The 21,390-nt window shown below is 45.6% G+C and overlaps 2 protein-coding genes and 1 pseudogene across 7 annotated transcripts; 1 reads left to right on the top strand and 2 right to left on the bottom strand.

The window, feature by feature from the left end:
• Positions 1-1,715: 1,715 nt before the first annotated feature.
• On the bottom strand, positions 1,716-6,771 carry rdm1 (RAD52 motif containing 1). The gene is made up of 7 exons (XM_085156165.1): positions 6,563-6,771; positions 3,410-3,589; positions 3,204-3,332; positions 2,981-3,137; positions 2,739-2,837; positions 2,553-2,629; positions 1,716-2,449 (listed from the first exon to the last, which is right to left on the bottom strand). The coding sequence occupies exons 1-7, from the start codon at positions 6,659-6,661 to the stop codon at positions 2,369-2,371; spliced, it is 822 nt and encodes a 273-aa protein (XP_085012291.1). The 5' UTR covers positions 6,662-6,771; the 3' UTR covers positions 1,716-2,368.
• Positions 6,772-8,341: 1,570 nt separating this feature from the next.
• On the top strand, positions 8,342-11,665 carry LOC146519322 (uncharacterized; annotated as a pseudogene).
• A 508-nt stretch (positions 11,666-12,173) lies between these two features.
• LOC146519323 (DELTA-sagatoxin-Srs1a-like) lies at positions 12,174-21,270 on the bottom strand. 6 transcript variants are annotated; one of them, XM_085156167.1, is made up of 5 exons: positions 20,686-21,270; positions 18,632-18,677; positions 17,646-17,726; positions 14,965-15,048; positions 12,174-12,992 (listed from the first exon to the last, which is right to left on the bottom strand). In XM_085156167.1, the coding sequence occupies exons 2-5, from the start codon at positions 18,646-18,648 to the stop codon at positions 12,575-12,577; spliced, it is 600 nt and encodes a 199-aa protein (XP_085012293.1). In that variant the 5' UTR covers positions 18,649-18,677; positions 20,686-21,270; the 3' UTR covers positions 12,174-12,574. The 6 variants fall into 6 exon arrangements, with proteins under 6 accessions (XP_085012293.1, XP_085012294.1, XP_085012295.1 ...); XM_085156168.1 differs by lacking the exons at positions 18,632-18,677; positions 20,686-21,270 and adding an exon at positions 18,014-18,613; XM_085156169.1 differs by lacking the exons at positions 18,632-18,677; positions 20,686-21,270 and adding an exon at positions 18,014-18,613 and having other exon boundaries at positions 17,646-17,755.
• Positions 21,271-21,390: the final 120 nt, after the last annotated feature.

A 21,390-nucleotide genomic window follows, 5' to 3' on the forward strand; every position in this document is an offset into this window, starting at 1 on the left:
TATTCTGACTGCAACTATTGCCACCATATATATTTATATATAAACAACGATACGCGTATCGATATTGAACCGTTCGATACAGTGCTTTCGGTTCAGTACGCATATGTATGAACAATACAAATTTTTAATTTATTTGATCAACTTTCCTTCTGACGGTGCTGTCTGTGTTGAGCGCTCAGTGGATCTGTGCTCGACAGTGCAGCCTAGGCGGAGTAGTCGAACACAGATTCACTGAGCGCAGGGCAAGCTAGCAGACAGAAGCTAAGCTCTCCTTGCAACATGGCAAATTGAACCTCCCCCACCCTCATTCAGATCTGGCGTTTGGAACTATTTTGGTTTTCATGTGACGTATGACCCTGAAGGTAAGCGCGTCATGGACTAAAGTAAAACAGTATGTTGGATGTGCCACGCAATGCTCAATTACATGGTGGGAACTAGTGTTTTAGCGCAGTTAGCTCGTTAGCGCAGTTAGCGCAGTTAGCTCGTTAGCGCAGTTAGCTCGTTAACGTGTTGGCCGTCCAGCCCCACGCACAGGGCGATCCGCGGTAGCTCGTTAACGGAGATTTGCCGTGTTGTGGCGTTAACGTCATTTCAGATTAACGCTGACAGCACTAGTGGGAACACAACGAATATGACTGCACATTTACTCCGACATCATCCTCGTGCAAAGACAAGTGGAAGCAGACAAAAACAACAAGCAGGCATGCTACAAACTTTACCTGAGTCATTTAGACCAGCGGTCCCCAACCCCCGGGCCTCGGACCGGTACCGGTCCGTGAGTCGTTTGGTACCGGGCCGCGAGAGTTGAGGCTCAGGTGTGAAATGTCTGGTTTTCAGGGTTTTTATCAGTTTTCAGCATTATTTTGTTATTGTTTTCATTGTTTACTCGGTTTTCCTGGGTCTTTTCACGTGTGTTATGAATAAATCTTCTTTTTTTTCGGTACCGGTACTAGTTTTATTTTGTTGTATTTATCCGCCACACCTTAAAGGCCGGTCCGTGAAAATATTGTCGGGCATAAACCGGTCCGTGGCGCTAAAAAGGTTGGAGACCGCTGATTTAGACAGCCGTTAGCACATGATTCTCCTTGTGGGGACCTGATATGTTTAATATGCTGCTGAGAATATATCCCAGAAGAAGCGTATAGTAGAGCTTAAAAACTGTACGTTTGAGTTAAAATATATATTTATAATTTTAATAAATGACAAATTAAAAAGGCATGAACATTTTTTTTGTATTGAAAAAATATCGAACCGTGACACCAAAGTATCGAACCGACCCGTGAATTGTGTGTATCGTTGCACCCCTAATAAACATATGGATAAAGCCACAATTTTTTTTACATTAGTAATTCCTTTTGTACATATTTTGTATTGTTCTTGATAATAAATTAAAGTTAGTTAAAGCAACAAAAGAACCTGAAGAGCCAGTTGGGAGCCGAAAGAGCCGGCTCTTTTTAGTGAGCCGAACCGAAAGAGTCGGTTCTCTGAAAAGAACCTGAATTCCCATCACTACTGCCAACACCTTTTGTTGGTGCTGAGGCTGCTGACAGCTCCCACATTCTCTGTGCTCGCTGCAACATGTTTTGCGTTCAGATGATACCGTAAGGTTGAAGTGCGTCGGTGGTATGCAAACTCACTTTCTGCACAACACCACGTTAACGTTTTCTGATCAGTCCTAGAAACATAGCTGTGATGTGTGCATCAGTATAACTGGTTCATCAGGAAAAGGTCCCCTTTTGTCTCTGCTTGGAAGGCAAAGTGCGATTAAATGTTATTTTTGTCAAATCAGTTAACACATTAAATTCCCACTTTCTGAGTAGATACTTATGTTATTGTGTCTGACAACATTTATATTTATAACAAGGTGCAATAACAACAGTGTGAAATACACATACACTTTATTTTATTAAGTTTAGTTGAGTTACTGTGTGGTGTTGACTGTGCCATGTGGGACCATGCAATAAAGAGTTATTGTCAGAGTTCTTTGATGGACATCCACAAACGGAGTCAGTGCTTTTATTTATTTCACAGATCTTTTACACTAATTATTAAAAAGAATCAAACTGACACAAGAAACAAGAACAACAGGAAAATCCAGTCTGGTGATTCAAAATAAAACCTCAAACCAAAACAGAAATAATGAGCTAAACTTTAACAGCTGTGTGGAAAATCATGATTCACTGAGAGGACGAGAGCGCACAGCTGATCGCTGCTGTTTCACAGCTGTGTGCCATGAGCTCCTGCATCTCAGGATCAGTTTCCCCGTCCTCGTGCAGCCGCAGCGCCGCGTCGGGGAGCGCCGTTGTTGTGTTTCTACACCTGAAAGCTTTCCTCTCAGAAACACGTCACACCCACCCACAGTCCTGATCTACGACACAGTCAGAGCCCACTCTGCATCGTCAGCCTCCTCTTCATCAGCAGGACCCTCTGTCCAGGAAAACTCGTTCACCTGACACACACACACACACACACACACCCCGTGTGAGGGTTTAATTAAAGGCATTGACCCCCATACCCACCCTCCCACACACACAGTCACCAGGTGAGATTACCTGCAGGACTCCTTCAGTGTCATCAGCTAAAAACTGATCAGGGGTCTGTTTCACCTCCACCATCACTTTCCCGTTACCTGCGCGCGCACACACACACACACACACACACACACACAGGTGAGCAGAGTCAGTGCTGCAGGTTCGGCAGTATTTAGAGTATTTAGAGTACTTAGAGTACTGCAGTACCTAGAAGTATGAGCAGCACGGAGCTGAAGGCCTGAACCAGAGCCTTCTCTCTGACCAACCTCTGCAGCCTGCAGCACCTCTGCAGGAACACATCTGGACCTGAAACACACACACACGCACACACACGCACACACACAGACAAACACACACGCACACACACACACACACACGCACACACAGACACACACACACACCTTAGACCAGAACAAAGCAGCAATGTTCAGGTGTCTCCCTGCCCTCACCTGTGCAGGTGAAGCAGTCCTCCAGCACCGCAGCTCCTCTGCTCGTCTGGCCGTGATGAGGGAAGCGGAGCTGCAGCACGCAGCCGTACTTCAGCCTCCTCTGCCCGGCCCCTCCCCCGTCCTCCTCCTCGCCTTCTTCGTTGGCGAGCTTCTTCAGCTGAAGCAGACAGACAATGAGTCACCTGCGCTCTCGCTCAACTGAATACATCGATGCAGTGCTTACTGTGATGATGTCAGAGGTCCAGCCGTTGAATCCCAGGACGTGATTGGCCAGTTCCAGACAGTGTGCGTGGCTCAGAACTCTGCTGCTGCCAGACAGGAAGTGAGGCGTCTGCTTGGAGCTCAACTTCACCTAAAACCCACAAATACGGCCAGGTGAGCTCCCGGAAAACACACAAAGCTCATCAAAGAGGAAGAAAATGTCATCACCTTCAGCGGCGAGTCGTCAAGCAGCGGGCGTCTGTCTGTGATGCGCTGAGCTGCAGCGGCGTGAGCCGCAGAGAAGAACTTGATGAGGGCGTAAAAACCAGGAGGGTGGAGCGGAGCGTTAGGGCTCACCTTCAACAGGTACACAGGACCGAAGGACGAGAAGACAGCATGCAGCTGGGCCTGACACACACACACACACAATATCAGGCAGCTGCTCAGCAGCACAGGCTGCAGGATGGTGTGTAACCATGGTTACGGGGGATGCTGTGATGACACCGTGAAAGTTCTCAGGTTTTATATCCATGCAGCATCAGCTACTGCAACACTGAAGCATACTGGATGTGTACACAGTATTACTGCAGTAACCTTGATAATACGGTGATGTCAGCGCTGGTACTGATGGTGCTGACGCTCCATGTTCACAGAGGACTGGTGCCATCTAGTGGACATCTCAGGACACTGCATGGGACAGTTTGTACCAAATAAAGTGCAGTGACATCAACAGAGTGATTATTAAAGTGCTCTAAAAATAAAATCGAGTAAGGAGGAAGACATGTGACTGTGTAGACAGATGTGATTGGTTGGAGAGCAGCAGAGGGCGGGTCCTCAGCTGGTGTTCAGTGCTGACTCTGGTGACTGTTTACATTGTTCTCATAAAAGGAGAGAGCCGAGGAGGTGAAGAGTGCAGCAGGCTGGTGAAGAAGACCCGAGCGTGAAGGAGATCAGCAGCAGTGAAAAGCAGAGGCTGTGAGGCCGGAGCAGCGAACGCTGTTAAACTCGCCTACATACCGCCAGCGTACCGTCAGCATACCGCCAGTGTACCGTCTCACAGACGAACGCTTCATCACACTCATCTGTTACTGTAGTCAATGACTGTTAAAAAGGTGCTGTTATCAAGTAAAACCCAAAAATATTTCAGGGCTGGGCTAAGCCCCCAGGGTTTCAGGATCCTGGCAGCGCCCCTGTCCTGCATCTGTGTTTAGGTGGACAGTCTTCATCGGCCTTCATCATCATTCCTTCTGATTTAGTATCAGAAGTATTCAGCGAGTAGCCAGGGTATCGCTGTTAGCTCACAGTTTAACCAGCACGATCACGTCAAAGGGGCGGGGCTGTCTATAAAGGGGCCTTTGGTGGGTCATGTGACTCTTCTTCCACAGAACTTGATTCTGAGAGTGCCACAAACCTCAGAGGTGTTATCAGACGGTGACTAGAAATCTGACAGGAAATGTCTGAAGCAGCAGAAACTGGTTTCTGGCTTCACAGCTGCACAGTAAGGCTGTATCCATGGAAACGTGAAACTTCCTGTCCCACAGCCTGATGAAGGAGATGTGGGAATCAGAGCAGGCGTGTGCTCTGCGCCCAGAACCGGTTTTAGATACGGGCGACACGGGCAGTTGCCCGGGGCGGCATCGTGGTGGGGGGCGGCATCATGGGCATCGGTAAAAAAAAAAAATGCTTGTACTCATGGTGCCCCGACATCATGCGAGCCCATATTGGGAATGGCACAGGTACCGATCGATTTTCTATCGCCCATGGGAGTAGGGGCGCCCTCCGTTTGCGAGGTGCCTGCTGCTTGCGGCACAGGGAGGAGAGGGCGGGGCGGCGGGGGATTCTCTGGCTGGCTGGAGCAGCATCTAATAACCAGCTCGCAAAATAAAACTAAATAAAAACAAACTAGCAAACACGAAAACACCAGACATCATGATACAGACTTATAATTTGCACCGATGTTTTTTCGAAATTCTGTATGCAAGTGAGCGAGAGCGCTCGGTGCGCCTGCTCGCTGCTGAAGTCAAAGTAAACTTTATTGTCATCTCCGCTACATACAGTCCAGTATATAGAGAGACGAGACAACGAGGCTCCAGTTACAGCAGTGCAAGTAAACAAACAATAAATATTTAAGAGTAAAAAAAATAAATATACACTTTAGGACTCGGGGTAAAGGGATCAATAACAATTTAAAATGTGTATTTTATATTTTGTTTATTTAAAGTCTCATACACAACCCGTTTTTAAACTCTAAAAAAAGAGAAAAGAAGAGGAGGAGCGTAGCGACTTCCACAGTCGCTAGAGGCCGGGGATGGAGCCTGCCTATTTGCCTGTCAACTTTATGCAATAATGCCAGAGGTGGAATTGCTCGCTTGTTTATTAAAGTGCTTGAAAAGTTTACAGAGCAATGTGATCAGCTCGCGATTCAAACTCTTAAAACATCACAGGCTCTAATGCAACAAGGGGAAACTCGTTGTGCTGCGGTCAACAAAAACTACGGCTACCCAGCCCTCCTCTCTGTCAAAATCAAACCAGTGAATGACAGACTGACAACGCCCTCTTAATGTCACCGCTAGCACCCACGTGACTCCTGTTACACATTACCATAGCAACCAAACAAATAAAAACCCAGTGATCCTTAAAATTTAATACATTTAATTATGACTCCTACAAGGAGGAACGAGCAAAAGACACAGGTAAGCAGATCTGTCATTGGATAATGGCAGGTCATGTATCCTAAAACATTAAAAATCAGAATACTTTCTTAATCCCTAAGGAAATTATGTGGGTTACAGTTCCTCCAAGAAGAAATGGTAAAAATAGTAACAGTAACAGACTAAACTCCAAACAATATATACAATAATATAAAATTAATTAGTCAGTGTCAATTGTTGATTTGTCCTGTTCTCATTGTATGACGAAGTATGATGTCTGTTTAGTAGCCGTTTGCATACTATGCATACTCTCTCCCTCTTCATATGTATGTGTGTGTGTGTGCGGGGGGGGGGGCCAGAGGGGGTGTTCGCCCAGGGCGCCTAACAGGCTAGGACCGCCACTGTCTGCGCCCAGGAGACTCTCCTCACTCTGACCACCACATCAATCTGATCAGATATACATGCTTACAACACAACGATAATAATCCACCTGACTGTGATTACTGATGCTCAGCAGGGAAACAGAGATGTGACACACTGTTCACACACAGCGCTCTGAGGGATGTTCAGGAATGGAGATCTGATTGGTCGGTGGGCAGTGACGCTTCCCACTAACGACTCCTGCCTCACTCACCTGCAGCTCTTACGTCACATCCACTCACTTTACACCAGCAGCTCAGAACAGACGTCACTATTTTATACAAACTGACGTCACCGTGTGTACACTCACGTGGATGTGCGCCTCGCCGTGGGTCGGCGGGATGTCCCACACCAGCACCGTCTTATTGCTCTCCACGGGAACCCGGAAGTCCACGACCTCCGCCTCCATCCCGGTCGCACGTGTGCCGCTCCCCTGGACTGATAACGCGCTCAGCCGGGTCGCGAGAGGAGCGCGCTTCCGCTGAGAGGCGGAGCCTGCCACGGCAACCAATCAGGGGGCAGAGCGACAATGTTCGACGAATCAGAGCGTTCTCCTACAGAACCAATCACTGAAGTCCACCCGCTGCCGGACCTGACTCCTCTGAGAGGAAGTTCTGGAAATCAGTTTGGTGTCATTTTCATGTTGTTCGTCACGAGTCTCACGGCTGTTATTTAACAATCGCGACTCTGCTTTTCTATTTACGTCTGCTGTGTTGTCATAGTGATCATCGTGGAGAGATTGTTCAATGAAGCTTTTTTTGTCTGCTGAGACCGGAAGTACGGAGTATCAGGATGAGCGCGCGTGTCTGTCGCCACTCTGCTGTGTTAATAAAGTTTTATTTCCGAGTTTCTTTCTTGCCTCATCAGTGAGCTCACCTGGTGTGACGTCACAGAGAGTTTCCTGCACACCCGAAAGCGAAAACGACGATGACGTCAGCTGGGTGTTAGACAGCAGAAAACAAAACTGCAAACCAAAATAAAAGCATGTTGGTTTTCAGGTAAGGTTTAAATAAAGACTGCATGAAAAAAGGAAAGCAGAAGGTTCACAACAGTAAGCAGAAACTCAAACATCGATTATAAAATACATCTACAAATCTTTATTTGGAAGTCCGAGCTGCAGCCTGTCAGCATCAACGGCGAGTGCGTGGAAAGGGTCTCCAGTTTCAAGTTTCTGGGTGTGCACATAGACACAGACCTCCAGTGGAGCTCAAACACCTCTGCGGTTTAAAGAAGGCCCAACAGCGTCTCCACTTTCTGACAATCCTCAGAAAAATGGACCTGAAGAAGGAGCTGCTGACCGTCTTCTACCGCTGCTCCATTGAAAGTGTGCTGACATATTGCATTGGTGTGTTGTTCTCCACAGCACACAGAAAGGCACTCCAGAGGGTCATCAATATGGCCCAAAAAATCATTGGACATCCTCTTCCCTCCCTGAAGGGCCTGTACAGCACTCGCTGTCTCAAGAGGGCACGCAGCATCCTACAGGACTGCACACACCCAGGACACCGGGTGTTTAAGCTGCTGCTGTCTGGCAGGAGATTCAGGCTGCTGAGGTCCCGAACAAACAGACTCAAGGTCAGCTGTTACAACAGGGCAACAGCCCTGATCAGTGCTAACAGCTGACCTGACTGGCTACCTCCCTGGACTTTCTTGCAGGGGAGGTAACAGGCGACGTAGGACAGTTTTCCAATCTCATTGTACTACTGTACTGTGTATGACTGTGCAATGACAATAAAGAGTTAAAGAGTTTATTTATAGGAAACAGTGAACCGCACACACAAACAGCTTTTATTGTGAAATGCTGCTGCTTCCTGTGTGGAAAATGAAAGCGAGGGGGGAATTCCACCCAAACGCTGTCATTCCTCTACCAATACACGGCTGATCGATCAATCAGTGATCGATCAGCCTGAGATCAATGAACTGATCACGTTAATAAGACAGAACACACACATCTGACCAATCACAGCTCACGAAGATGGACACTTCAAGACTTTCCAGGGTGCTTAAGAATATCCCAGGACATTTTAAAGTGAGGGTCCTTGAATATAAAAGCCTAAACACGCAGATTAAACACAAACTTGTATCCATGAATATAAAGCCTCTGATTTAGAAACAAATAATTAAATGAATAAATAAACGTTACAAATAATTGATGCATTCAGTGCCCTCGGGACATTTGTAAATTACAGAGTGGGGACTTTTACCTGCAGACAGGTGTTAAAACCCGGCTCAGGTTCACATCAAAGCAGCTGACGTTTGTGTGACAACATCCTGATTAAAGAGACTCTGAAAGCCCGCCCTTTCACTGCTTCTGTCTGAAAACTGAAACACGAAATTTCTGTTATGTTTTCTGTTTCCTGTTTGTAAAATAAAAGCCTGAACTCTGCTGGCAGCATGGACACGCACTCTCAGCACCGCACAGCATCTTCATCGTCTCCATCATGGTCACCTGGACCGGTCTGCTCTTCGTCCTCTGTGGCGCCCTGACCCCTGCCCTCTGCTGTGATTGGCTCACACGCTACAAAGCACCGATGGAAGAAGCCCGGGGCTTCCTCACTCGCATGGTGAGTACAGCACTGACTCCAGGTCCTTAAATTGGTCTTTAAAACATTCCAGGACATGAAAAACACTGCTTGGGTTTTTCAAACATGTTTCCAGGACTTTAATGATATTCCAGGACTGCATAAACATATTGTGTGAATACATAAAGAGATTCTGTATAAGAGGATTTTCAGGGTTTTTGAACTTAAGAACTTAAGTTAGAGACTCTCAGTGATTCTTCAAGATGTGACACGTTTACATACAATTCAATTTTATTAATACAGCTACAAATCACAACAACAGTCACTTCAAGGCGCTTTACATTGTAAGGTAGACCCACCAATAATACATACGGAGAAAAACCCAACAATCATATGACCCCCTATGAGCAGCACTTTGGTGACAGTGAGAAGGAAAAACTCCCTTTTAACAGGAAGAAACCTCCAGCAGAACCAGGCTCAGGGAGGGGCGGGGCCATCTGCTGTGATTGGTTGGGGTGAGAGAAGGAAGACAGGATAAAGACATGCTGTGGAAGAGAGACAGAGGTTAATAACAGATATGATTCAATACAGAGAGGTCTGTTAACACATAGTGAGTGAGAAAGGAAACACCCAGTGCATCATGGGAATCCCCGGCAGCCTACATCTATTGCAGCATAACTAAGGGAGGATTCAGGGTCACCTGGTCCAGCCCTAACTATATGCTTTAGCAAAAAGGAAAGTTTGAAGCCTAATCTTGAAAGTAGAGATAGTGTCTGTCTCCTGAATCCAAACTGGAAGCTGGTTCCACAGAAGAGGGGCCTGAAAACTGAAGGCTCTGCCTCCCATTCTACTTTTAAATACTCTAGGAACAACAAGTAGGCCTGCAGAGCGAGAGCGAAGTGCTCTAATAGGGTGATATGGTACTACAAGGTCATTAAGATAAGATGGGGCCTGATTATTTAAGACCTTGTATGTGAGGAGCAGGATTTTGAATTCTGGATTTAACAGGAAGCCAAAACAGGAGAAATCTGCTCTCTTTCTAGTCCCTGTCAGGACTCTTGCTGCAGCATTTTGGATTAGCTGAAGGCTTTTCAGGGAGTTTTTAGGACTTCCTGATAATAATGAATTACAGTCGTCCAGCCTGGAAGTAATAAATGCATGAACTAGTTTTTCAGCGTCACTCTGAGACAGGATATTTCTAACTTTAGAGATGTTGTGTTTCTGTGCTGTGATGGGCTCTGAAACCTGACTGAAATAAGACCTTCGTCTGCAGATGTGATGAATATTCAACACAAAGTTTACTGACAGCTAAAACGATGCATTCAGAGCCTGTAGGACATTTGTAAACATCACAGGTCACATGTTTAGTGTGTAGACTGAATGTGGGGACGTCAACAACACGTCATGATTGGCAACAGCTCAGAGCGATGTGGTGAAATGAAGCGCCGTCTCTCTGTTTCAGGGCGATCAGCTGACTGAACAGCACTCTTCAGTTCATCCGGTTCGATTCCCAAAACATCTCTACAAGCAAATAAAAAACTCTGAGGTAGGTCACATGACTACATCGATGACATCACATCTGTTTGCCAATCAGACGCCTGCAGCTCACCTCTCTCTCTCTCCAGGTGGAGTCAAAGCTGGTTTTCATCAGAGACAGTCTGCAGCTTATTTTCTGTCTGTATCGCCATGACAACCTGTCAGCCGCTCCCTGGGGCGCCGACAAGACGGAGGGCTTCCTGACGGTCATCCACAGACAGATCATCGAACTGAGCGCGTGTGTGAGTGGACACGCCCACTTCACTGCTTTCAGCCCACTCACAGGAGCAAACATGCACCCACACCCACTCTCCTTCACCTCCTCCCAGAGCCTCCTCTTCATCAGTGCTTCACCTCCTCTCCGAGCCTCAGTCTGAACTGTTCTTTGTCTCCAGGTTTCCACCAACAGTCCAGCCAACAGCAGACTGAGGAGCTACTACAGGACTCTGGCCAACAGTACTCTGTCTTGCTCTGTAAGTACAAGTACTGTAGTACTCATTGTATTATTGTGTGTAGTGACAGTGGTAATAAGTGTAGTACTGTGTGTACAGGGCTGCGGTACTGCGTCATGGCAGCTGCTCAGGAAGGAAACCAAACTGCGCCTGGAACAGCTGGAGCTGCTCGTGGCCTCCATCAGAGTTCCTGCTGCTGCCAGCAGGAGGCGCTCTACAGCAACGCAACAGCAACGCAACACTGACACAATATCCAAAGACTGTGTCTGATGTTCCCCTCTCTATTTATTTATTTATGTATTTATTCAGATTATTTATGTATTTATTTGAAATATTTATTTATTTTTCTACATATTTCTTCAAACACTGTTTGTTTGTTTGTTTGTTGCTTCAGAGTAACTCAGTGCTTTAAGTACAGAAACTTTGTCTTCCAAATATTTCTGTCGTGCATTTTAGTCACTCTGACTCTTTACTTTAGATTGGTCTTATTTTTTTATTTTTTTGTATTAACATTTCATATGCTTTACTTTTTTAAAATAAGTTATTGAAATAAATTCTGTCTCATTTAAACTGAGCTGCATTCAGTGGTTGTAGGGAGGAAGAACTCCTTTTTAACAGGAAGAGACCTCCATCAGTAGCATGCAGTAGCACGCTCTGCAGCAACGCAACAGCAACGCAACACTGACACAATATCTAAAGACTGTTTCTGATGTTCCCCTCTCTATTTATTTATTTATGTATTTATTTATTTATGTAAACAAAGATCTTTTTTAAATTAAATGCAGTGAAAACTGGAGAATCTGCTGTGTGGCGTTTACTGACCTTCAGAAAATCACGTGACGCTGATGATGATAAATATGGGATCAGAGGGCAGCTCCTGGACAAATCAATACACTGTCAATAGATATCAATAGCAAATAATATTCATCTATAATCCAGATAATCCTCTGCCCCTCCCTGATCCAGGGCCGGGGAGGGGCAGATCTGGCCCCTCGACAGAGGATGTGCTCCATCTTCAGGGATCACGCTCCATAGCCTCCACGAGGAGGCAGTGCTGTTAGCAGAGCAGCTCTGTATCACACAGAGGATGGGATCCTTCCCAGGCGCCTTAACGCCCACTCACACCCTGGACCATCTGACCTCAGTAAGTCACATGACAGGATGGGACTAGGTTTCACAGCATTGGCTGATAGTGACACCTGTTTCACACCTTGGCTCATGTGATTAGGCGGAGGATCAACAGTGGGCCAGCGACCCCTTTAGAAAAACTCTCACAGGGCTTAAAACCTCAGACTCTGCACTAGTTGAAAACTGAAGAAGCTTCTCGGACCAAACGTCTTCAAGAAACTTAAAGAAGTTCTTCCCAAGCTCCTTTACTGCTTTGTGATTGGTTAAGAAAACAGCTCAGACATTAGTGCTCACTCAGCCTTTATTATCTCATCCACATGTTCACAGCTGCACAGCTCTGTGGACCACAGTAACACAGTCGCCATGACGATTTCTGAGCGACATCATCAAAAGTAAAAATTAAGTTTGTGTCAAACATAAAGAGAAGGAAAAAAAAGTTTAACATCGGGTTCAGACAACATCGCAGACACACTACTGACCAATCACAGCTCACCATTGTTTGGATGTCATCAGGAAGGAGGGGCAGGGAAAGAAGAGATTTAATCTGTTTGTGGATATAAAATGAGGAGAGAATCGAACTGACTGATTAATTGATCGATCAGCTGCAGGTGTCCTGCAGTGTGAACCCAGTGTTACTGAGTTAAGTGGGATTAATGGTGCACACTGCAGGTGCGGCCGTGGGCCTCAGTTGTTGCAGATGGCGACCTTGAGGATGGGCTGGTAGGTGTCGGACATGGTGGCCCTGACAGTGATGTAGGCCCCCCTGTAGGTCAGGCTCGGCCCCTTGGCTTTGCCCCTGACAAACTTTTGCTCCGACTTGTTGTACATCTCGTCGTACAGGTGCTGGTCGCAGGCTTTGTCCATGTCGAACACTCCCACCGCGTACCAGTTGGAGTAGAAGTTGAAGTCGTACGGCACCGAGAACATCACCGCGACCCTGCCGTTGAACTGCAGGGTGGACACGTGCTGGAGGTCGTAGGTGAAGACGGTCACAGAGCCGCACGCCGTGTGAGGCTTCTTGATGAAGAGGGCGTTGCCGTTCTCGTAGGGGCTGAGCGTGGGAGGCAACGGCGAGCTGCAGGAGCCGCTCACAATGTGCATGCTGGAGGAACAGAAAGACATCACTGCCGTTACACACCTGCAACACACCTGAACAACCGGCAGACACCTGCACCGTCACGCTCAGAGACCATCCATCAGTCGCCAACTTAACCTTATCAGGGTTGCGGAGGGGCGGGAGCCTATCTGAGCTATCATAGGGCGAGAGGTGGGGCCCACCTGGACAGGTCGCCAGTCTGCCACAGCTCTAACACACTCACATTCACACCTGTGGATGATTTAGGGTTCAGCTAACCCCACTGACTGCAGGCGTCTGTGGGAGGAAGCCAGAGGAACCCACACAGACCCGGGTACAGAAAGACTCTGGTCCGATGGTGGAGTCGAGGACCTTCTTGTTGTGAGGCAACAATGTCTTCATGTTGTGTGCACACCTGAGAGGAGGGTTGATTCTAAGGCCAAACGCTGCAAAGACTCAAATCTAAAATGCTCAAACAGAGCAGGAGGACTTTTCAGGCCGAGGTCTGAATCCTGTGCACGACATCAAACATGGTGACGGATTAATTAAAGAAACTTTATCAGGCGTTCACTGTTAACGAGCTTGAGTGGAGATCTGTCGGATGAGCAACAGCATCCAGCTTCATCGGCTGGTTTGCAGTGTGGAGGACCAGGCGGTCATCCACTTTAGATTGGAGATGGGTTTAAGACAGAAGGAAGTTAGGAAGGAAGTTAGGAAGTAAGGCAGGCTGTACAGGCTGCAGTGATCTGTCCGTGGTGGTGAGGACAGAGCTGAGCAAGAAGCCTGTGATTTGTTCTCATGTATCTATTGTATCTATTCTCACTTATTTAAGTAGGAATACAAATTTTGAAGAACGTGGAAAAAGTTACTTTTGGTCAAATGTCGGCAAAGTGACGTGACATTAGCCTGAGGTTCCACTTTTAAGGCCTTTACTTTAGAAGACTGACTGTAACCCTGCAGACAGATCACGAGTTTATGGATAATACATCCACAAACAGGACAGGAGGACCATGTGCGCCACTTTTACAGTCAAACATCTGGATGGAGTGACGGTCGTTCAGTTATTTTGCTGCTGAAGCTGGTTGCGTTGGTGGTGTCGAGTCAAACCGACGTTTAAGGAGAAACAAGCAGACAGTTCACTCGTTAAGTTAACAGGATGGTAGTTCATTCTCAGGAGCCACACATAGTGCACCAACTTCACCATGTCGTGGGTGAATGTAGCGCTCATCTTATATAGTACCACAGATAACGATGCAAGAGCCATAAAGTAGCTTTCAGACAAATGTCGTGGTGCCCGTACATGAAAAGAACCATATTTGTGTCTTTCATAGACAACGCATCCTTATCTATGGTGTAGGAGATATTTTTCTTTGAGATGAAGAAGTTATAAAGTGATATGAAATAGAAATAATGGCACCTTGGTTGGATTGGTTTTGTCTAAAGGAAGTCTGAGGTTTGGTGAAGCAGGAAGGAACGTAGCTCAACAGAAAGATGGCAGCTTCCTGTCAGAGATCTGATCTGACTGTCACATCCTGTTTGACTCTGACTCCCAATTTACACAGTTTGATTTATACAACGCAAATCACAACAACAGTCGCCTCAAGGTGCTTTATGTTGTACCGTAGATACAGAGAAAAACCCAACAATCATATGACCCCCTATGAGCAGCACTTTGGTGACAGTGGGAAGGAAAAACTCCCTTTTAACAGGAAGTTTTCCTTCCTACTGTCCTTCCTTGACCCCTCGTGTCCCAGCATGAGTCTGAAAGGTTCATGGGGTCGAGGGATCTCGTCAACCTTCACACTCACGTGTGATTAACTGTAATTTAATCAATCAGCAACTGTGCTTTTACTTTTTCTGCTTTTCTGAACGTTCATGAATGAAAACAGCAATAATTACATATATCTGGATTAAACCTCACAGAAACATCCAAGTGATTTTTTAATAACTGCCATGCAGCTGACGCGGGGACAGCTCTCTGTGGGCGTGGAGCACTCACCGTGGGTTGCACAGGGTGAACGTCGTGGTCTTGTTCTGGATCTCGATGCTGCACTGACGGTGAGTTTGGACACTCATGATGAACCTGTGCAGAGGAGCAGAAAAATGAGTCAGAGGAAGTCCTTCCTGTCCTGGATCCTGGACTCTGGGTTGTTGGTGAGCATCATCATGCAGGGGAGGGAGACGCAGTCCAGCCCTGTCCTCAGCCTCAGATTGGCTCAGTCAGCATCACGTGATCGGGTCACGCCTGAGCTGTTATTATGTTTCTCACTTTGTTATTTCCTGTTCGCTACCACACACACACTTCCTGAGCTCTCAGCTGCATGATGGAAATATTTAAATGATTATTACACCCGCAGGTCCTCTCAGCCTCATCGCCGCCTCCTCTTTTTCCTACCTTACTGAGGGGAGGACGGTAACGTGAGCCCGTGTCTAGCTAACCGTGAAGACGAGTGATCGTGTGAAGAACAGCTGATATCTGGGAGTCACAGAGGCGCCATGAGCCTGAAATCAGCATCAGAGCCCTCAAGCCAAGAATTCAATTCAATTCAATTCAATTTTATTTATATAGCGCCAAATCACAACAAAAGTCGCCTCAAGGCGCTTCATAGATACAGAGAAAAGCCCAACAATCATATGACCCCCTATGAGCAGCACTTTGGCAACAGTGGGAAGGAAAAACTCCCTTTTAACAGGAAGAAACCTCCAGCAGAACCAGGCTCAGGGAGGGGCGGGGCCATCTGCTGTGATTGGTTGGGGTGAGAAAAGGAAGACAGGATAAAAAGAGCGCAGGACACCAATGACTCACATGTGACCTGACAGTAAATCCATTACAGGGTTACCTCGGTGACCACAGCCTGGGCGGAGGGCTGTCCGTTGTGTGTACAGGTGCGTCTGCAGAGCAGGAGTCCCGGGGTAACGGAGACTCGGGAAGTAAGGATGGCGTCCACGTTCCTGCAGGAGCGACGTGCACACACACTGAGCGCAGGAAGCCTGAGCGTTACACACACGCGTCAAACACGTCTCAGTGATGTCAGGTCGTTTTCAGCAACAGACGACTTTCCCGTAACTTTGATGTTTATGGACCCGGGTAAAAACAGCGCCATTAAAAATCAGTTTTGAAGAGACGAGAGGGAAACACAACAACAGCTCTGCAAACAGAGTGCACGTTCAGTAACACGACTCATAGAGACGATAGGTCATCTTCATCAGAACGAACACAGAAACACCGAGGGTGACCATGTTCTCCACGTCCACGCAGGGCACTCCACACACACACACACACACACTTGTGTCTGTGTGTGTGTGTGTCTGTGTGTGTACTATGTTTACATATCTTTGTGTCTGCTTTGATGGCTGGGGTGAACAGCTGGGGAAAGCATAATGCCAACTATCTGTGCTCACAGAGATATGTAAACATGATACACACACACACACACACACACTCTGTCCTCTTACCTGCTGCCTTCGAGTGCCTCACACAAATCCTCTTCTGTCTGTTTTGCTCCTGTATGACACGACCACCCCTCCCTGTCACTTCCTGTCCCACTTCCTCTTTCACTGTGATGTTTTCACTGACTGATCGCGTCTCTCAGCCTGGCAGCGGGTTTGAAGCCGCTCTGACACGAGCTGGCCGATGGTCAGAGCCCCTGTGGGTCATAGGAGGCGTGTTCTCGGCCCGAGTCAATGGTGCCCCCGACGCCATCAGTCACCCGACTTTCCACCAGCACAACCACTTTAATACTGAAGCTCTGATGAGTCTCAGTCAGAAGACAACATCTGTATGCAGCTGTGTGACAAGCAGAAACCAGCACTGGTAATCTGATGTTTGACCATTCACTACTGGAGACTTCACAAAGTGCATTCTGGGTAAATTGTGAGTCTGATTTCTTCACTTATGACTTTAAAGCCATTTCACTGGAAATCTGAAGGAGTTCAACACAGCATTGTGTAACAGTGTGCTGGTGGGAGGAGCCGCCGCCCAGAGCCTGATCACAGCTGGAAACAATCAGAGTCCTCACAGAGCTGTTAACCCCTCACTGACCAATCAGAGTCCTCACAGAGCTGTTAACCCCTCACTGACCAATCAGAATCCTCACAGAGCTGTTAACCCCTCACTGACCAATCAGAGTCCTCACAGAGCTGTTAACCCCTCACTGACCAATCAGAGTCCTCACAGAGCTGTTAACCCCTCACTGACCAATCAGAGTCCTCACAGAGCTGTTAACCCCTCACTGACCAATCAGAGTCCTCACAGAGCTGTTAACCCCTCACTGACCAATCAGAGTCCTCACAGAGCTGTTAACCCCTCACTGACCAATCAGAGTCCTCACAGAGCTGTTAACCCCTCACTGTCCAATCAGAGTCCTCACAGAGCTGTTTGTTTTTGACATTTCATCAGTGCTTTTCTAATCTGAATACAGGAGTTTGTATCGCTCTGCATCACAGTTTGTTTATCCTAAAAAGAGGTTTAAAACCCGAGTGTCAGATATGACCGCGTTACTGCTACAGCCGAACACACATCCACGGATCTGCTTCACCGAACCCCCGACAGCAGCCAGGACTACACCACCACACACTTTCATACACTGTCATACACTTTAACCTCACTGTTTCCAGTAAAATCAAAACCAGTTTGGACTCTGATCAATGCTGAAGCGTTGAAGGAGAAGCTTCACTTACTGGTTGCTGCTGCAGGTCTTTGCTGAAGTTCGGCTCAGTCTCTGAGCTGCTGCTGCTCTAATAATGGACAGGCGTGGCTTCCTGAGGAAACAGAGCCGACAGAGAAACGTCTCCAATGGAGAGAAAATAGAAAAAAATGACATCCACTGATCTAATCTGAAGAGTGTAACCTGAAAACCTCAAACGTGCCAAACTCTAAAAATAACGCTAAAGACGCTTCTGAACAAACAACCAGACTCAAAGAAACTCTGACACGTTTCCTGAACACAATCAAAAACTAGAGGATTGTTCTGTGTTATTCAGCATGATGATAAGTTTAAGTCAGGACAGCTTGAACCTGTGCGAGCTCGCGTGTGGTGTAAACTCACTCAGATCAGAAACGTAATCTCGGGGTAAAGCTTTCTGTAGCACACAGACCTGAGCCCGAGCTGCACTCCTCGCCTGCGTCCTATACACCGCACATGTACCCAGATATCTGACCCCTCCCACCACCTCGAGTTAGACTCCTTCAGTCTGCAGGGTTTTTTTAATGTGCTGGAATTCTCTACACATGACTCGTGACTTTCCAGCTTCCTCCCATCAGAGCCAGTATCCAACACACACACTGTGAGTGTGTGTTTGTGGGGACCAAGGCACTTTTGAGACTCAAAATGTGGTTTTAGTGTTAGAGTTACAATCGGTTATTGGTGTAGGTGCAGGGTAAAGGTCAGGGAAAGCATCATGTCAACAACATGTCCTCACAATATATGAATACCGACGACGCGTGTGTGTTTCTCCCAGTATCCTGTAGAGGTCTGATCTTCATGTTCCCACTATGATGGTTGAGATAACAGGAAACATCTGTGCCTGAGCTACTGTGTGAGGTTGTTTTTGAAGAATTAGGGCGAGGGTGGAGCTCACATGAAGTCTGTGGGTGGGGTTTCTTTTTTACAACTGAACTTGTGCAGACAGCATGGAGCTGCTGCTGAGTTTGCTCCAGTACTCACCTGTCTGATGAGGTCATCTCTCAGGTACTCCTGACTCTGTTTGTGGCTTAAAGAAGATTTGATGAGCAGCAGATTGTAAAACAGAGATTCACCGTTTTTTAAAGGGCTGTAAAATGCTTTCTATTCTATTCTATTCTTTTTTTGCAACAATATGTTTATTGAGTTTTTAGAACACACAAAATACAAGTCAAATACATCATATAGAGAAATATGAAAAAATATTCATCAAGGAAAAAGCAAAAAAAAAAACCCAGGTGGACTATAATGTAAACAGAATTGGTCCTAGCACTGAACCCTGTGGAACTCCATAATTAACCTCAGTGTGTGAAGAGGACTCTCCATTTACATGCACAAACTGGAGTCTGTTAGATAGATATGATACAAACCACTGCAGCACAGTACCTGTAATACCTACAGCATGTTCTAATCGCTCTAATAGGATATTATGGTCGACAGTAGGGCTGCCACAAACGATTATTTTGATAGTCGACTAGTCACCGATTATTTTTGTGATTAGTCGACTAATCAGATCATCATCCATTGGATGTAAAACTACAGCTTATTGCACCAGCAGCATCTGCTCTTATATAACTATCATTAGCTTACAGCTTTAAGTGTTTAAGGTATGTGCTAACTAAAAATCAGAGGCGGAGCCAGACATTTGAAACACCCAGGGCTTAGCCGTAAAGGGTAGTATTTTTTATTTTATTTTATTTTATTTTGATTTATTTATCTTTTTTTTGGGGGGGGGGGGGGGGTAGAAATGACTGACAGATTAATAGGCTCTGTTTTGAGTTTTGTTAAAAAAAGAATGACTTCATATAGGGAAAAAAATATATCACATCTGCAGGACACCTTAAACTAGTTTTTTAATTAAGCAGCAAAGCAGAACAAAGTCAGGCTGCATCAAGACACGAGGACTAAACCCCAATTCAACCAGACCCAGAACTGATCCAGAATTAAAACAGGACTACAACAGTTCAAAATCAGGAGTACTGAGGACTTAACCAAGACAGAACCAGAATCAGAACTAGATGATAGCAGCACTAAAATCATCATAGACCTGCACTACACTTATTTTAATTCTACCAAAGTCCACTATTTAGATTCAGAAAGGTTTATATAATTATTTATCCTTGTTGTGCAAACAAGCTGCAAAACTTAATAAATATAGAATTTGAAAAGTAACAAACCTAAAAAGAAACACTAGATACGAGATACATGAGTCCCTATGATACGGTGATACTTTTGGTAAACAACCATTTGACTAACATGTGTGTCTCACCCTGTTCCTCTCTCTCCCTCTCTCTCCCTCCCTCTGTGCTGACAATCAAGCCAAACACCAACATCATCAAATATTCAGTTGAAACCAGATATTTACTCTTTAGATAAAAACACTTTTTTAATTGTAACATCAAATCAGACTAAATGTTTATTTTTTAGATAAATATAAAAACATATTTGTTAACTTTAAGAGTAAAGAGAGAAACTGTGTTTCTTAACTGTAAATGGCACCAAACTGTATTCAAACTGAGCCACACTTATGGAGCTCCACAGCTCTGTTCCTGGTGTTTTGGTTGACATCTCTTGATGTTCCCATGTCACAGAAACAGCCTCTGTGTTTTGCCTTATATGCATCCACAGCTGTGCCACCAGTTTACTCACATGGACTCTACGAACCAATCAGAAGCTTCTTCAGCTCAGAATGGAAAAGTCTGCAGTTTTCTTATTAATTAACAATAAACTTAGTGTATATGTACTCCGACATTTGATGAAAGTGATGAAAAATACACAGCTCTGTCTCTCTTTATTCTGACATTTAACTAATTCAAAAGATATTTCAAAAGATACTTATTTTGTTTTGTATTTAACCAAAACAACACAAGTTTACTTTAAATTGATGTTGTACAGTAAAAAAATGTTCTTGTGTATTCCATAAAGTGTAAATATCTGGTTTAAACTGTGAATATACTGCTGTGTGCTGAAGTTCTTCTTGTTTTGCATAGAAATATACTGAACAACATACAAAGCATAATAAATAAAATAACATCTACCCGAGTTGTTTCTTTGAAAGAAGCTCCTTATGTCCATTCTTGTATATCAGTGCATTACTGATTTATTTAGCCGTGGAGGGAAACAACTGAAAATATGAAACAAACACATGTAAGCTAAGACTCTCTAAAGAAACAGTTGTTGTTGTTCGGCTTTTCATTTCACCGTTTGTTGATTCACTCGAAGAGCGAGTAACGTAATATGGGTCAAGTGATCAGTTTGACATCAATCTTTCGTGATTCACCGTCATATTTACATTATTTGTACAGTACGAATGATTTGCTTTGGTACCTGCTCGAACTTCAGCTCTCCTCTGTCTGCCTCGCTCCGTTTCTCTAACAGCACACTCGCAGGCAGCAGCTGCCCCGCCCCCTCGCTCAGTCGCTTAGTGTCTGAGCTCGGATCATACCAATATTAGGGGGGGTTTACACACAGTCGTAAATTCCCACAGTGTGCACTATGTGCTTCAAATATTGGGTGTAGTTTTTGTTTTATACAGTTGTCAGCCAGGCATCTAACTATGAAAAAATTACACTCCAAAAGACCCCGGGCTTCTGAAAAAACAACCTGGGCTTAAGCCCAGTAAGCCCCTCCGCCACTGCTAAAAATAAAGACAAGATGATAGTTTATTAAATTTTAATGAAGTTTGCAGATTGTTTCGGTGAAGTTTAATAAACTCCTTGCTATCTAAAATATAACAGGACACC

This window comes from Neolamprologus multifasciatus, chromosome 4 (genome assembly GCF_963576455.1).
Source record: "Neolamprologus multifasciatus chromosome 4, fNeoMul1.2, whole genome shotgun sequence".
NCBI lineage: Eukaryota > Metazoa > Chordata > Actinopteri > Cichliformes > Cichlidae > Neolamprologus > Neolamprologus multifasciatus.

What these genes read in the sequence shown, in the direction of transcription:
- rdm1 (XM_085156165.1), bottom strand. Translation starts at nt 6,661, where the DNA reads ATGGAGGCGGAGGTCGTGGACTTCCGGGTTCCCGTGGAGAGCAATAAG. An exon ending in ACGGCGAGGCGCACATCCAC is followed by an intron (nt 3,590 to 6,562) that starts GTGAGTGTACAC and finishes TGTGTGTGTCAG; the next exon opens with GCCCAGCTGCATGCTGTCTT. An exon ending in GGACTGCTTCACCTGCACAG is followed by an intron (nt 2,838 to 2,980) that starts GTGAGGGCAGGG and finishes TGTGTGTTTCAG; the next exon opens with GTCCAGATGTGTTCCTGCAG.
- LOC146519323 (XM_085156166.1), bottom strand. Translation starts at nt 17,788, where the DNA reads ATGTCATTTTTTTCTATTTTCTCTCCATTGGAGACGTTTCTCTGTCGG. An exon ending in AAGACCTGCAGCAGCAACCA is followed by an intron (nt 15,049 to 17,645) that starts GTAAGTGAAGCT and finishes TCCTCTGCACAG; the next exon opens with GTTCATCATGAGTGTCCAAA. An exon ending in TTCACCCTGTGCAACCCACG is followed by an intron (nt 12,993 to 14,964) that starts GTGAGTGCTCCA and finishes CTGTTCCTCCAG; the next exon opens with CATGCACATTGTGAGCGGCT.